The 16,270-nt window shown below is 39.0% G+C and overlaps 1 protein-coding gene across 1 annotated transcript; it reads left to right on the top strand.

Annotated features, from left to right (window-relative positions):
* The first annotated feature begins 733 nt into the window (after positions 1-733).
* mboat1 (membrane bound O-acyltransferase domain containing 1) lies at positions 734-15,742 on the top strand. Its single transcript, XM_044208557.1, has 13 exons — positions 734-993; positions 1,861-2,006; positions 2,370-2,447; positions 4,464-4,559; positions 7,018-7,073; positions 7,408-7,462; positions 8,637-8,829; positions 9,872-10,064; positions 10,206-10,309; positions 10,473-10,537; positions 10,629-10,761; positions 11,288-11,439; positions 12,766-15,742. The coding sequence occupies exons 1-13, from the start codon at positions 904-906 to the stop codon at positions 12,941-12,943; spliced, it is 1,539 nt and encodes a 512-aa protein (XP_044064492.1). The 5' UTR covers positions 734-903; the 3' UTR covers positions 12,944-15,742.
* Positions 15,743-16,270: the final 528 nt, after the last annotated feature.

The raw sequence follows: 16,270 nt of genomic DNA, 5'->3' as shown, positions 1-16,270 counted from the left end.
AAGCCATGGTATCTGGGGAAAGAACATCCAGTCCTTTCACAGATGACCTTTCTTCATACCCTCTGCAACACACACATACTAATTCATCAGTTTTAAAATAAGATTTGGGCTACCTCGTATCTAAACTTTAACTAATCTGGAGGTGTCTTACAGTTCATTTTCACTCACAAAGTGACCATTTCTCACTATAGCCACAGAGTACCAAATGTGATTGCGTTAGTCTTTAAATAACCTATTTTCTGTTAAATGACACGTTTTCTTTATCTGTTTAATGAGAATATTTTTGTCACCATGAGTCTCTGATAAAACACTAATTTTAAATAGGGGCGTGGGAAATAGCGACGGGTCCCACCTTGTCAACGTGTGCTGCGCCAAACCCGTAAGAGACCCTGAATAACACCGGAAGTAAGGTGAAACGGCTTTCATACGTTTTTATGTCCTAGTTAAATGTTCCAGACATAACGCACCCAAGTCTCTCTTTGAATACAATGTTCATTAACGTTTCAGTTTATTTGTCTCTTAAAATAAAAGCACAGGTCACGTTTGAAAAACAGGAATATGTACACAAAATATGAATTAGTGTGAGAGGCACTGTAATTAAAACGTACATATCGTACATAACGTTGTTTGCTTTCTGTTTGTAGTACAATGCTGTAAAACCGTATTTTTATTGGCTTTTATTTTGGAAGCAATGACCGGAAAAGCTATTTATGTTCTTTCTGTCTCTGTTAGACTTGACTGGTACTGAGGCCGAGGAGGAGGAGGAGGACTGGTTTGACTTGTCACGGGGCCTTTCGGGCAAACAATGTGTTTCAGTCACAGAAAATAGTTAGTAGTTAGCTAAAAAATAAGGAAAAAGGCAACCGGGAACATTGAGGCGTCGCGACAGAAAAACTACGTAGGATGGGCGAGCGCGCGGACACTGCGTTTAATACCACTGGATCCAAGTGGCTGCTGCCCGTCAGTGAATACTTGGGCTTTCCTCTTGATCAGGTAGGAGCATGGACATGGGAAGAAGTCGAGGTGCTGAGGAGGCTGCAGCAGCACACCCCCCCAAATCAGGCATAATAAAAACCATCAGTTAAACTTAGAATGTCTTTCTCCTTTCTCACTGGGATTTATATGCGTGGTGCACGTGAAAGAGGTTTGACTTTCCTGTAGTTGCTGTGGCTGCTTCAACACACAGTATGTTGGTGATCATGTTTGTTCTCTGCTTGTGAAACGCTCTAAAATTGTTAAATATAATATATAGGCCTACATTAGATATAAATGATCCTGGCCATTTAAATACATGTAAAAACCATGAGTTTCTCTCAGCACCCTTAACTCTGACCGACGTCACTGGGTAGGAGTATCTGCCCATGCATCACAACCAAAAGGGGAGATTTCGGCGTTAATAAACCGCATTTCCAACTTATGTTGTTTTATGAATAGTCCTCTGTGTTTTGAACGTATAGTCTGTCATCAACGTTGTGTCACTTGTTAGAGAGCCCACACTGCAGCTCATAATTTTAATGGTATAGATTAGAGGCTTTCAGTGTTTAGTTTTCTCCCCGAAATGGCATCAGAAACTGACTTGCCATGCTTAACATTTGATTTGACACTGATTTGTCTACTTTACAAATGTCACAACAAACCTATACATCCTTTTAGAATGGATATGATACCACTGAGGATGATGAAACAAGTGGGGGGAAAAAATCATTATGACCTTGCACCTTGCTGTCACAATACATCCCTATAGGTGTAGCCTATTGGGAGTTGAGTTTTTTTTTATAAGGTACCAAAAAAGCACATATTTTGTTGAATATTTTTGAGCATGTGTAAACACCGATCCTAATCCCTATCTCTCTCACACAGGTGAATTTTTTGGCGTGCCAGCTGTTTGCCCTGACTGCTGCCTTCTGGTTCCGTCTCTACCTCAGTCCTAGCCATGCCAATCCCCTGGTCAGGCACGCTGTGGCCACTCTCCTTGGCATTGCCTTTCTCATCTTCTGCTTTGGATGGTACTGTATGAAACAACTCACACAGTACTCCCTTCAATTTCTCTCATATGATGCTGCACCTCTTCATATTTTCTTCACTGAGTCAGTAACATGCCTTGATTACCAACATGTCTTGAGTGAAAATATGCAATATGTGGTGATGTCCAGTGTGCAGGGTCCAGTGCTGTATGTTAGGCCTGCAGACAATAAGAAAGGAGATACACAGGTGAAATATTTGTGGTGACATTTGACCCATGAGTAACAGGTTTCAGGGGAAACATGTCTAGGCTTCACTGTCTGACACACATGGTATCACACTTCAATTTTAAATAAAGAACACTCTATTAATCAAATAATAGTAATAATGTGTGTTCTTTTCTGCAGGTACTCAGCACACATCCTGACAGTGGTGGTTGCAAGCTACTTGATAATCATCAAAGCTGACATCAACAATGTACACAGGTAAGTGTTTGGTCTTCATACTTCAAAGGGAAATCCAAATAAAAGTCTGAGATAAAGCTATTTAATGGAGACAAAGTGTTTGACTATATAAGGAATTATGAAATGTTACAGCACTGAAATGTGTTGGAATTTGTGACATTTAAAGATATCAAATATAATTATCATTATGTTGAATTCCATAACGAATAAGTATGCTACGAGTGTTGTTTCTAGACAAGACTGTCTGTCATCATGCCTACAGGTGGATGACAGAACTGCTACAACAGCAGCATCTCATTTCCATCTTATTGTTGCAATTTCTAGGCACTGTTGTCTTCAGGTAAAACTTGTCTAGACAAGATCAGCCCAGAAACCATTTACGTCATAGCTGTGTGTTTGATGGAGTGGGCAGATGTCTTAGTCTAGATAATGGCAATAATATTTGATCTATTATTTGTTTTAGTAAGGCAGTTTCTGACATTTAAAGAATTCTTGTTGCTCACCCTTTTGAATTCACCTATTCATTTACTCCCTCCCACGCATTCCATCACAAACTGTTGTGCGATGCACTCCGCCCTATTATCGTCCTATTATGTGTGGCCTGAACTAAAATGCTGTCGAACCTTAACGTAAAACACTTCAGGTGTCAAAGGCACCCAGCCAGACCAGTCTGTTAGATCAAGGGAGACAGTCGGTCTGGCAGTGTGTGTGTGTGCATTTTTGAATTCCGGCTATTTCTCTCTTTGCAGTCATGTGTTTAGCTTTGTGAGAACACATAAATGTTTCTTCATATTTGGTTGTGTGTGTGTGTGTGTGTGTGTGTGTGTGTGTGTGTGTGTGTGTGTGTGTGTGTGGCTTGAAACAAGTGTGTCATGGTAGTTTTCTCTTTATGAATGGAGCAAGATAATTGAGGTTTGGTTAGGTTGCTCAGGTATTCACGTGTAATGGGATTACCTGCATGGAGAGGAAGCTGAAACTGGTATTGTTCTGTACAAGTGGAAGCAAAACACAGTGTAAACGGTGTCCCAGGTTAAACATACATACCACATTCCACACCTCTTTATCACTGGCACAGGATGAGAGGAGGTAAATCAGGAAACTCTAGTGCACGCCCACAAAAAAACGAGTAATCATTCTGTTATGTTATAATGTCAGTATTTGTGACTTTTAGGAATTTGTTGTGGTGATCGTGGTGTTTCTCTAATCCACTACATGGATAACCATTCTTTTCAGTGACTTTAATTCATTTGAGATTGAACCAGATTTAGCAGTAATTTTATATTAGATTAGGTCAGTTCATACATTTTTATGGTCTCAAGTAGCAGCTTCTCTCATAAGTCAGGATACAGTATACACCTTTAAAAATCTATAAAGACAGATTGTTAGTCTAATTTACCTGCATGTTGCCGCTTCCATATTTTTAAAGCCACTAATTTCACTGTGAACAAATAAATTAGATTATTCACTCTGACCCATTTCCAATGTGCAAGTGCAACAAGGTTTGCAGCCAAAGCAAATGATAAAGTAAAATAATGTTTTGATGAGGACATTTCGGTAAGTATTAAATTCTTGGCATCCTATGTTTGAAAAAAAATGTTACTCGATCACATACAGTAGAAATCCGTAAACTGAGCTAAACCAAGCTCATCTGCATGCAGAGACATAAGAAAGACATCCATGTGGTTGTCTCAGTCTGAGTATGCAGAGAAAACGGTACCATTTCCACAAAACCAAACTATCCTTTCAGTCATTCTAGATGGTCCATCAGAACAAAATCTCTGAGGTGGAAAAGGCAAAGACACAAAGTGGTGTACCTGTGTATTTAGCAAATCCTGCCAATGTACTACAAATCCCATAATGTAATCTCTTACGACTAATAGTTTTATCAGCATAAAAACAGCATATAGTACAAGACATTTCTTAATCAACAAAGGATGGCAGCCCAACTTGGTAATATGTACAGGTATTGTATCTGTCACCACACCATCTTAATTGTCTTTTGTCTGATTTTAGTTTTGTTCATTAATCCACATACAGGTATTCCATGGTGACGGCTATGGGCTACTTGACAGCGTGCCAAGTGAGCAGAGTCTTCATTTTTAACTATGGAATACTGTCCACTGACTTCTCTGGGTAAGGAAAAAAACGTAATCACTCGGCTGTCTCACTTCTTTTCCTCTCTCTTTGCCACACCTTCTTGGTGACTGCATATTAGTCATTTCAGTTTTAGAGCAGTTCTTATGTTATCAGTTAACGTTTCCAAATTGTGTATGTTTTTGTACCTGGTTACACAGTCGCCAGGGCCACGGCCTTGTGTACATACAACACCACTGATTAAAAAGCAGCAGTGTGGATTGTTCACAGTTGACATTGTCCAGCCAGGTAGAGCTAAGATACTCGCTGCCTCCTGGCAACTGTGACTTTGTTGTGTTCGAAACAAGGTTGATTCTAAAGGAGTGGGCAGTTTACTCTTTAGTATATTTCTCTTTAGTTGAAGGGTTTCTTTTCATTACAACATTACATGCTCTCTTTTGGACTTAGCGAAGCGGGAGGGGATTTCCTGTAACAGAAGATGGGCAGTGACTTCTCTGCCATTGCTCGTTATTTTATAAATGAAAGATTGCATCATCAAAAATGACTATTTCGAAATAAAAACTCTCCCCACAGCTATTAACTGCAACTTCATTCCATAGCTACTTTCACATTAAGGTGGTACCCGTGATTTTACTGGAAAAATCCATACCAGAAAAAGTGGGTAATAGTGTTTTCTGTGTGCAGTTGTTCTTTAAAAGGTGACAGTCGACTTTGCTGGCTCCTGTATTCAGCAACTTTTTTGCACAGTTCTGGTGTTGATGAATTTGCTGGCAGCACTCACTTGTGCTCCCCGTGACTTTGGTGATGAGCAGCCAGGCCTGTGAGTCAGCCTTGGGAAGGGTCATCTATTGAATTAGAGATCCAGCTTCTTTAAGCTTTCAGATTAGACAGATAAATGGTTGTGAATCCCAGATGGTGTTCATATGTGTAACTACTTACACAGGATTTGATGAAGTAATCCGGTGCCAAAGGAAATACTTAAACATTTAAACTAAGGTTCTTTGACTCACTGGGACACCATTCATTTATGTTGGTAATTTGCTGTTTTCTACTGTTGTGTTGTCCTCATTATCACCTTGATATGTTGTGTTGCTTTCCCTTTTCGAGGATGCCAAACACAGTTAATCTAGAGCTTGTCTCTAAAGTCTTTGTGCTATTCTCCCGTTTCTCATAAGCTGATCTTTTTTGAATTTGTGCATGGCAGCAGAACAGAAATTGAACTGGGTCACAATCGTGTGTACAGTGCCAACTTTAGCGTCTACATGGAAAAACAGAGTCTGCAGGCTACAGTGGTGGAGCGTTGCACATACTGGCTAGCACCCTGAAAATGTTTCTCCTAAGCCAACTGCCAACTCTCATTGAGCTGGCACTGCCAGCCGCTCGGCCAGCCCCTCTCTGCCTCGGTTTTCCATGCTGTGCTCACAATGCAGCCCACTCACACACAGGAACAGAGAGAGAGAGAGAGAGAGATGTAGTTTATGTATGCCTTTGTGCACACACACTCACATTCTTGGGACAGAGAGGTCTCTATCTGTGAATGAAACTAGGAGAGGGGGTGTGAAACTGGTCTGTTCAGACTTACTGTACAAGGCCTCAATGCCCTCAAACGTCGCCTCACCTCCAGCACTTTTTGGTGCCCGTAAATGGCTAACTCACTGAAACAACTGAAACCGAAATGTACTGTTTATTGCATTGCAAATAAGTGTGAAAAAACCTACAGTATTTGATGGATGAAATCTTACAAGCACTAATCTGTTGGTGTAATCAACTTTAGAACCTGAATTTCTTTTGAACACAGCAAGCTTGTCAAGATGAAGATCAGGCTGTACTGGTTTCAAAGAGGGACAATGATTAAGTGAAAATTTAGGGATTTGAATGAATTGCATTGGATTAATAAGTGACCTGATTTAACACTACTGGAAAAGAAGAGAGTCACAGGGGAAAATAAATTCTGTAGCCTCACACAGAGGCTCAGTAGGCGTTTGCTTGGGACGTGCTTTGTTTCAGGTCAGTGATATAATAAATGACTGAAAAGTGCTCTCTTTCAGTAAAACAGCCTTCTGCTAATCAGACAAACATGCTGCTTCCTGAGCTGTCAATGCTTCTGCTCTGCTTTTTGAAACATTTAAAAACATGATCTCTGTACTAGAAACTTGCCCACCTACTGGCTGGCTTTGTGAGGCTAAAAACACCAGAATGCTTTTGACTGCTAAAAGATCATCACTACTTATTATCTTGGTGTATATCTGTTTTTTTATGTCTGAGTGACACTCTCAGTTTCTGTGGCACTGTATTGTGAGAGTTAGACTTTTTATATATTATTATTTATTCTTTGGTACATATATTTTTCACCTTTTTAGAATCTCCACAAAGTCAGTATCTAACATTAGTTACCATCAGTGTGTAGAGCAGTGTACAGCAGTGGATACCAGCCTTTTTTCCCTCCAAACTTTCAGTTGAATTAAACAGTAAAATAATTTTTATTTTTTCTGCTCAGGCCTCTGATGATTGTAACCCAGAAGATCACCACACTGGCCTTTCATCTCCATGACGGTAAAGCAGAGGAGAGGATGCATGCACACACACACACACACACACACACACACACACACACACACACACACACTCAATTGCACACAGACATTAGCAAGCCTTTAATAGTGAGGCAACATGCTCTCACAATTACTTAACATTTTTCTCTACAGACTTTTTCCCCCTTCTATACGAATGTCAATGAATGACAGTGAACCAACATGCACAATACCAGGACCCTGAAACTGAAGCAGCTAAATGGAATTCAACCATCATTCATTTTATTATTTGGTGAAAAGTGGCAAAATGAAAGTTTCCAAACAGGTTACTGATGAGTTCATTCCTTGTTTTTCAGGTATGTGTAAGAAATCTGATCAGCTGACCCCAGAGCAGAAGCTTTTGGCTATAAAGTAAGTTTTTACTGTGGTAAAACACATTAATGACTTTATACAGTGGTAATTATATGAAGTATGAAACATCAGGGGATAGTCTTTTTGGAGACAAGTCCAACTCAGAGCACTGTGCTCTGAATAATGATGAAGTGGAGGTCTCTGATGTGATTCTCCTTTTTTCCCCTGCTGAATTTAGCTGATTGTCTGACCTTTGAGGTACACATAGTTTACATTGTAGCACTGATATGTATCTGGACCCAATGTCCCTGTCAAAGTATGTATGCACAGAAGGTTGCATCTGAATTGACAGCTTATTTAAAGAACTGTTTCTTTTCCTTTAGCCACGAAGGACAATGACAAGGAGATGCAATCATGGTGAATAGCTTGTTCATGTAAAAAGCATGCTGGGAACTTAGAAAATAGGCATAATTTTGCATGGAAAATATTACATTTTTATGCATGTGAATCGATAAAACCACATTCATCAGTGTACCATGCATGCCATTTTAAAATAAAATTAAAAACCTATCAAAAAACAATAAAGCACATAAGAGTTGCTCTTGTGTGATAACTTGCAGCTCTGAATTTGGTGATAGTCTCATGTTTGTTAGCTTACTTTAAGATTCCTGTGCTCCCTGTAGGTTTGGATATCACTTTTTTTTATTAATTCTTATTCAGATTTTACTTATCAATTCTGGTTGTAATGTAAACATTATATACAAGCTTTGATGCATGCGTAACCAGCGATGTAGACAAAAAGCTCAGTAGGTCAAAACTTTGCTTTCAGGAATCAATAAACTTCTTCTTCTGTATTTGGAAGTGGTTACAATTAATAACCAGTTCTCGATACCCAATCCTGGTTCTTTAAAACGCGCCGTAACTGTTGTAATCAGAGGGTCAAAGGAACCAAAACAAAAGCTAATTTATAACATTTAGATTGTCTCTGTGTGATATTTTTGTCAACATTTTATCTGACAAGCAATAAAATAGAATATTATAGGACCCCCTTTTTTTAATTGTTAATTTTTATTTAAAAAATTAATGGCATGCTTTTCTCACGTTTCCAACCAACTTAGATAAAAAATGAACAGTAACACTGTTGCATTTCACCTGAAGTGATCACTGTTATACTGAAAATAAAGGTTGTTCTCTGTTTCGTTTTCACTGATTTCTCCTATTGTTCTTTCTGCAGTGTGAGGCCTTCTCTCATCGAGTACCTGAGTTACAATCTGAACTTCCTGAGTGTCTTGGTGGGACCATGCAATAACTATAAGGACTACATAGATTTCATAGCAGGCAGACACATCAGCAGGAGGCTCAGGCAGCACTCTTGGACGTGTAATGGGCAGAATGGTTATGATAAGACACCGGACCCATCACCTCTGGTAAGTTCATCATTGCATATCTGGTTGTTGCTCCCTCTTCTAATTTTACTTAATGACACAGCATAACCTGCGACTATAGCAGGGGTGGTTTTAAATCTGTCTATTCGAGACCACTTTTCTTGCAGTCTTCTCCTAGTTACATTTTTGTATTCACTTAGACTTTTCCACTCGTATCAGGAGGTGTATTGTGAGACAGAGCATCTGTGTTGTCTCTCTCTTTGATCTCCTGTATTATCTGAAAATGTCACCAGCCTAATGGCAAATTCTTTATGCTGTCTGAAATAAACTGATCATAAAGCAGTAACTATCCTTGTTCATTGGTCCTTGTTGTTTGATCTGAAACTTTAAGTGTAAAGAGACAGTAATAAAAATAGACACTTACTGGTTTGGACTAGCCAGAAACAATGTCTCCTAAACAGCTGGAGTTATTCAATAGCAGACATGTGGCTCATTTAAACTAGTCTCCTCTAGGTCCAATAGGATTGGGGCATCCAGAGTTGTACACAGATCCAATCTGTTCTAGCCAATAGGAACAGCTTCCAGTTTAAAGAAAAAAGTGTAACCTGAGCTTTGCCAGAGTAAATGGACATAGTGAATGGGTTCAGCAGAGCAGAGCAACAAATCAATATTTGGTTTCTTATCGTTGTTTGAAGCCAAAGAATGGCACAGGAAAAAACAAATGAGAAAAATATGAAGAAATCCTCATAACACGCATCATTCCACCATTAATGGATTATTAATTATTCAGCTTATTTGCAACTTCCCCAATTTCAAAAATGGCCATAAATATAGCTATAAACATATTAAATATCTTAAATAAAAGACATGGACATAAATGGTCCTTCACCCACAGAGGCTTTTGGTAGTGCCACAAACTGCAACATTCTCTGACTGCTGTCATTGTTTCAGTCTTCTTTCAAAATATTTCTTCTGGTCTCAACTGGACCTGATTTTGGAGTGACTTGGATAGTCCAGTGGTCATCATGTCCATTCATAAAGTGTGTTTCAGTCACTGCTCAGCAGTTATCCATTTTCTCTGCAGAATGCTGTCTGTTGGAAATTGTTGGTCTGCTGCGGCTGTATGCTGTTCTTCCTCACTGTGACTCGGTCCTTGCCGATAACGTACAACGTGGACCCCCACTTTGTCAGCCACGCCCCCTTCCTCACCAGGCTCACCTACGCTTTCTTCTCCATACAAGCAGCAAGGCCCAAATTCTACTTCGCCTGGACACTAGGTGAGCACTGTGTGTGTGTGTGTGTGTGTCTTTCAGTTGTAGTTAGCTAATTGTCAGCTGGTATGATGGGAACATGAGCGACATTGTTATTGGCATGGAGGTCATGTAATTTTTTTTTCTTTTTCCCCTCCTTTCTGTCAGCTGATGCAGTCAATAACGCTGCAGGTTATGGTTTTTTGGGGATGAATGAAAATGGAAAGCCATCTTGGGACCTTATCTGCAACCTCGACATCTTGAGGATTGAGGTACCTTCAATATTTAACATGATTCAAAAAACCAGAACATCGTCTCTTTATACTGTTTTAAATTTCATGCACGTTCATGCTGGTCAAAGTCTGGCAGTGACTTAAGGATTGGAGCACACAGTTACTGTTATGTGGTTATTGTTATTTGTTGATCTTTTTTCAGACCGCAACCAGCTTCAAGACATTTATAGACAACTGGAATATTCAAACAGGAATTTGGCTCAAGACGTAAGTGCTGTAAATGGGAACTTCAGTACTCATGCGCACACTCCGAAAACATTTACTCAGCTTACCATTTCACAAACTCTCATCTCCGCAGGGTGTGTTATGACCGAGCCCCCAAGCACAGGTTGCCGTTGACCTTTATTCTGTCTGCCCTGTGGCACGGTGTTTATCCAGGGTACTATTTCACCTTCATCACTGCCATCCCTATCACCATGGCAGCACGGACTGTGAGTACCTCTTCTGGAAATTCAAATTAATACTCCAGTGTACAGGAAGGAAAATGAACAGTTTACAAATGGTACAGTCGACAGCCAGTTGTAATTTTAAAAGCGTTATTAAATTTCCATAAAACAAAAACACTTCTTGATAGTATTAAAGTGGTTCTAGAAATGTGTATCTGTCAGAAAACACTTGTATGGAAAGTGCTTGAATTGACTTCTTATTTCAAAACTGTGGTCTGGCTGTTTCTCTCTTTCCTGTATGTAAGGTTGGTAGAGCAGCTTCATCTGAGTTTTCAAAGAAAAATCAATAGGTACACCTGGCTGACCACAGCAAAATATAACATACAGAAACGTTGTAGCTTTAATTGTCTTAATTCATACAATCAAGAACAAGAAAAAGGAAGGTAATAAATTCTTGTAATGTAACTTAATTGGGTTAGTTGGAATTACATCAACAACATACAGTAGCTTAAATACACCAATGCTTTCACTGGTGAGAAAACAGTTATTCATGTTCGTCTCTCCCCACCAGGTACGGAAGTCTGTTCGCCATTACTTCCTGGGCTTCAGAGGCTTGAAGCTGGGATATGACATCTTAACTTGGGCAGCCACCCAGCTGGCCATCTGCTACACGGTCATGCCTTTTCTACTTCTTGCAGTAGAACCCACTTTGGTTTATTACAGGTATGTAATACTCATTTTTAGTCCACTTATCCTCTTAAGCTCTGTGTGGACGTCTGCGTGCTGCTCAAAAGTTGTGACCGCGCCAACTGTACGTACTACAAGCGTGCCAGCTGCACATGCGGCAAGTACTGGTGATGCTTCTCTTCGTCGATGCTCCTCATTTCTTGCACCAGTATACTGTATTCTCCATCTTTGGTCCTATTCTTGTCTTGTCAGTCGGTCGCACACACCATTTTCTTTTTTGACTTTTTCTTGTGGTTCAACAAAATACAATATAAGAAAGGAGCTCTTCTTCTTGCTGTTGTGAGGTCACAAGATTAGTATGTATAGAAGCGTGTGCGCATCTGCTGTGCACGTGCCAGTCACTTAATCCGTATTGAAGTTTGATCAAACTTTTACATGAGAAGGGAGAAACGGTGAGATGTGGTTATGAGATATCAGTAGCAGTGCATCTGTGTTTTGGTCATCTCTGAACCAATTTTTGTTACTATTTTAAATTTTTATTCTGTCCTTGTCCAACAGTTTTAAGCGTTTGTGATAACTAGCCATGAGTTTGTGGGCTAGTCTGCTCCTGGGACATTTTTGCAGTGTGTACATGGTGTACACAAATGTGTCTGTAGTGTTGAGTTTTAAGGAAGTATTTCTGAGGATCAACCCAACAAACTGTCATACTTAAAATTTCTTCTGCTGCAGAGTTCAAATCTAAATTATTAAAAACATAGAGAGTATTAATTAGGGCTACAACTGATGATTATTTTCATTATCAATTAAGTCAATTATTTTCACAATTAACTGACAAGTTGTTTGTCTAGAAAATGTCAGAAAATGGTGAAAAATGCCCATCACAAATTCCCACAACTCAAGGTGATGTCTTTAAATGTCTTATTTTGCCCAAGCAACAGTCTAAAACCCAAAGATATTCAGTTTACTATCACAGAAGACTAAGGAAACCAGAAAACATACACATTTGAGAAGCTAGAACCAGAGAATTTTGGCATTGAAAAATTACCCATGCTGATTAATTTTCTGACGTGATCAACTAATTGTTTCAGCTCTAGTTTTGATGTATTTGCATGCTTTTAGTGGCATATAGATGGTATATTAAAAGCCACTTTGCCAGCAATACCCTTTTTACTGAGTTGTGCCCCAGAATTCTCTTTTTAAAAAAAAAAAAAAACAAAACAAAAAATTTCAAAATATTCCACATTTTAGTTTTTAACATGGTATTTTGTGGCCTGCTCTATAACTTAGTCATATTTTCCTACTGGTCAACATTTTGAGAAAGTTACAAAAGTTACACTCTGTTTTTCCTCCTTTCTTTCCCAGGTCTATGTACTTCCACGTGCACATCATTAGCATTCTGGCTGCGATCACCCTGCATTGGAAACACAAACCCAGGGAACCCTCTGCGACCATCAAAACGTTTTCCCCCGCCTCCTCCTCGTCTTCGTGCTCAGCCCAGTGCCAGCCTGTTCACTCCAACAACAATGACAAAGTAGACTGAAAATCCCCTCTTCATGTTCTTTTACCAGGCTCTCAGTCCACGGTGTTCTCTCAAAGACAAGTGAAAGGGCATTCAGCCAACTTAAAATGGGAAAACATTGTGTTATTTATTTTTTGGGACAAGGCAGAGTAAAGAGTTAGGACAAAAACTTTGGTGGTACAGTACGATGCAGGATTTGAACCTATGGCACTGGATGTACATGGGGCTTTCCTGCCATATTGTAAGATTAAGACAATACATCAAAAATAAGCCCAGCAAGAAAGAGAAACATTAGCTGAGGGAACGTCTCTGGTACTACTACCACCACCACCAGGGCGCTGGCCTCCCTCCATTTTCCCTTTCACTTTTCCCCCTCCATGCCCATCTCAACACCAGCCTTCCTGCTCCAACAACAATACAACAGTTTGAAGAGAGAAAGGAGGCTCACTTTCTTTCCTGTCCTCTATCTGCGCTATCCTGCCAGCACAGTGGGAGAGCAGCTCAAAAACAGGGTACAAATACTAGGACGCACACGCACACACACACACATACACACACACACAAATTCATGCATAAACAGACAGACACTAGGAAACAAATATGCACATACTCTCTTAGATACGCTCGTACTTGGTCACAGTCGGATGGCTTACAAAGGCTACCCTTGTATGGCCACAACAAAAGAGCATGCCAAGGGGAGAGAGAGCCCTTGTTTTTATATATGTATGTGTGTGTGTGTGTGTGTGTGTGATCGTTTACCCTCTGTTACGTTCCACCAACCTCTTTCACTGACCCTGTGTGTGTGTGTGTGTGTGTGTGTGTGTGTGTGTGTGTCTTGGAGCTTGTCATGAAAAACTGTTAGTTTGTACTAGCTGGGTGGAAAGACACTTGAAATACCAATTAGACCATGCAGCTCTCAAACTGTCCAGTGAAACCATTACTAATGAAGTCTTTTAAGCACAGGATGGCAGAGCTCCTCCTGGTGAGGAGACTTTGCTATGCTGTAGAACAAGTAAACACTTTATTATAGTTTATATGGATAATCATGGGCTTTATCTATACCCCAGTAAACGTAAAAGAAAAGCTAACAAATATTTAAAGAATAAATTGTGCGATATTACAGCAACAAGCTTTTGCTTATGTTGTTTTGCATTGCACAATTGTAATAAGTGATGAAGTGGTGCAATATGAGCACACATTGTTGAAAGAAAAAGCATACAAATACCTGTTATCATGATATAGGGTAACTGAACAAAAAGCTGTGGTGAAATTGAGAGGAAATACATTTGAAGTTTCTCTTTTTGGGGTAACCATTGCACACTCAAAAAATGGAAAATATGACCAAAAGTAGGAATTTATAAATAAAATGTATTTCTTCTCAGTAGGAGTGTGGTGCTGTGGTCGCTCTGTGGTTCTTTGTGAGATTTGAAAACTGTTAATTTACCAGAGCTTATCAGCAGCTGCAGGTTGATAGAACAGAGACATCTGCTGGTTGTTTATATTGTCTGAACTCTGCTGAATTAAATAATGAAGATAAGCCAAATGGGACTGACTGAAACTGCCACGCTGCAGCATCTCCCAGTGCAACTTCATACCAACTATGAGAAGAAAGCATAATTTTCCACTGATATTACAAATTCAAAATTCACAATTTCTTCTCTTCACTAGCTTTTACTTTTGCACAATCGAAGTTGATGAATCAGAAGGTGATGCTTATGATTAGAGTTGAGCTAAGCCCAGTGAAAACACACACACAAAGATACATTCACATTTTTAAATTATTAATTATTATTCTGTTATTTTTTGTTATCGCGTTATCACTCATGAGAGGTTTGGGAGCATTGGGAGTTTTAAAAGCAGCACAGTGGCTTGGTTATTAATGGTGCTATCTGCTGCAGGCTAGCATGTTAGCTTTCAGCTACATTTATGGATTAGTTATAAGGTTTGATAACAACGCTAACAAGTTGCCATGCAAGAATGTTTTTTTTTTTTTTGGGTAGTGTAAGTGCCTGGTGAAGAAAAACGACATTACACTTGAAAATGTCAGGTTTAAATGCATTGTATGGGTTGCCTAATGAAAATGCAATTTCTTTCTTTTGGTATAACACATTTATCTGTTTCATCATGTTGGTGACACAATCTCAATGTATTTTCTTACCTGCTTTGGAATTTAATCTCAATTGTTTGACTACAGGAAAAATGCGTATTTTGAACTCGCCTATATTGGCTCAGTTTACATATTGACTCAACCCTCTAATTTTTAATATGTAAAGCCTCAGAGCCTGTTTATACAAGAAAAAAATCAAACTTCATTTAACTTTTGGAGTAAAGCTGGGGATATTTAATTTTTGTTGATTTATTTTAATGTTTAACTGCACATTAGTACCTCTCGGAGTTAATGAAGCATCAGTAATGGCTGCTCTTTGCTATAACATTGAATTGCTGTTGTGAAACAAAGCCCTTATTAACTGATATAGAACTAGCCGTTACCTTTAAATTAATTGTTATCAATAACATGTTCATGGCACTGTATGTCTGCATGTTGCTAATGTTTTTAGTGCAGGGAAATGAGCGATGAGTGGCACATATTAAGTATGAATGAGCAGCTATTTGAATGACTTAATACTGATTATGAAGATATTTTTTGTATGTGTTGTTGCAGATGTATGTATGATCAAATATACTGACTGTGTGTGTGTGTGTGTGTGTGTGTGTGATATTTTCTTATTACCCCATTGCTCCGTTTTAGTATTGTTTGTATGGAGGAGAGTGAGTGGTATAAAAAAATTTGAGTAACAAATAAAGCTTCATTGAAATATTCTTTTTTGTCAAAGTTTGAATTGTCTGATATAAAAATCTTAGTTTTTAAGCTGGTATATAATTAATAATAATGAGGAATTATAAACCATTATGAAGATGTTCTAGTATATGGCATTGAAATTGAACATTTAATAGTCTTTCCACAGAATCCTTCATTATCTGACCATTATTTAATAACTTTTGAACTCCTATTACTGGACTACTCGCCATTAGGCAAAAACTTTTACTCTAGATGTCTATCTGATAGTGCTGTAGCTAAATTTAAGGAAGCGATCCCATCTGCATTTAATTAAATGCTATGTCTCAATACAACGGAGGACACCTATGCTAATTTCAGCCACTCCCAAATTGACCATCTTGTTGATAGTGCTGCAGGATCACTGCGAACGACACTCAGGCTGCTGAAAGATGTTTTACACTTAGCACTTCTTTACTGGATATGATCAATCTGTCTTTATTGACAGGCTATGTAGCTATGTAGTCTTCTAAAGTAGCTGTAATTAAACCTATTCTTAAAAAGCCCACTCT

This window comes from Siniperca chuatsi, linkage group LG9 (assembly GCF_020085105.1).
Source record: "Siniperca chuatsi isolate FFG_IHB_CAS linkage group LG9, ASM2008510v1, whole genome shotgun sequence".
Classification (NCBI taxonomy): domain Eukaryota; kingdom Metazoa; phylum Chordata; class Actinopteri; order Centrarchiformes; family Sinipercidae; genus Siniperca; species Siniperca chuatsi.
Note: the sequence above shows the minus strand (reverse complement) of the source record. Positions and strands in the feature narration are given on the sequence as shown.

Bases quoted from the DNA above. Each gene is read 5' to 3' on its own strand.
- mboat1 (XM_044208557.1), top strand. From the start codon at position 904: ATGGGCGAGCGCGCGGACACTGCGTTTAATACCACTGGATCCAAGTGG. The intron at 2,007-2,369 runs GTACTGTATGAA...TCTTTTCTGCAG, and splicing joins CTCATCTTCTGCTTTGGATG to GTACTCAGCACACATCCTGA. The intron at 10,310-10,472 runs GTACCTTCAATA...ATCTTTTTTCAG, and splicing joins TCGACATCTTGAGGATTGAG to ACCGCAACCAGCTTCAAGAC.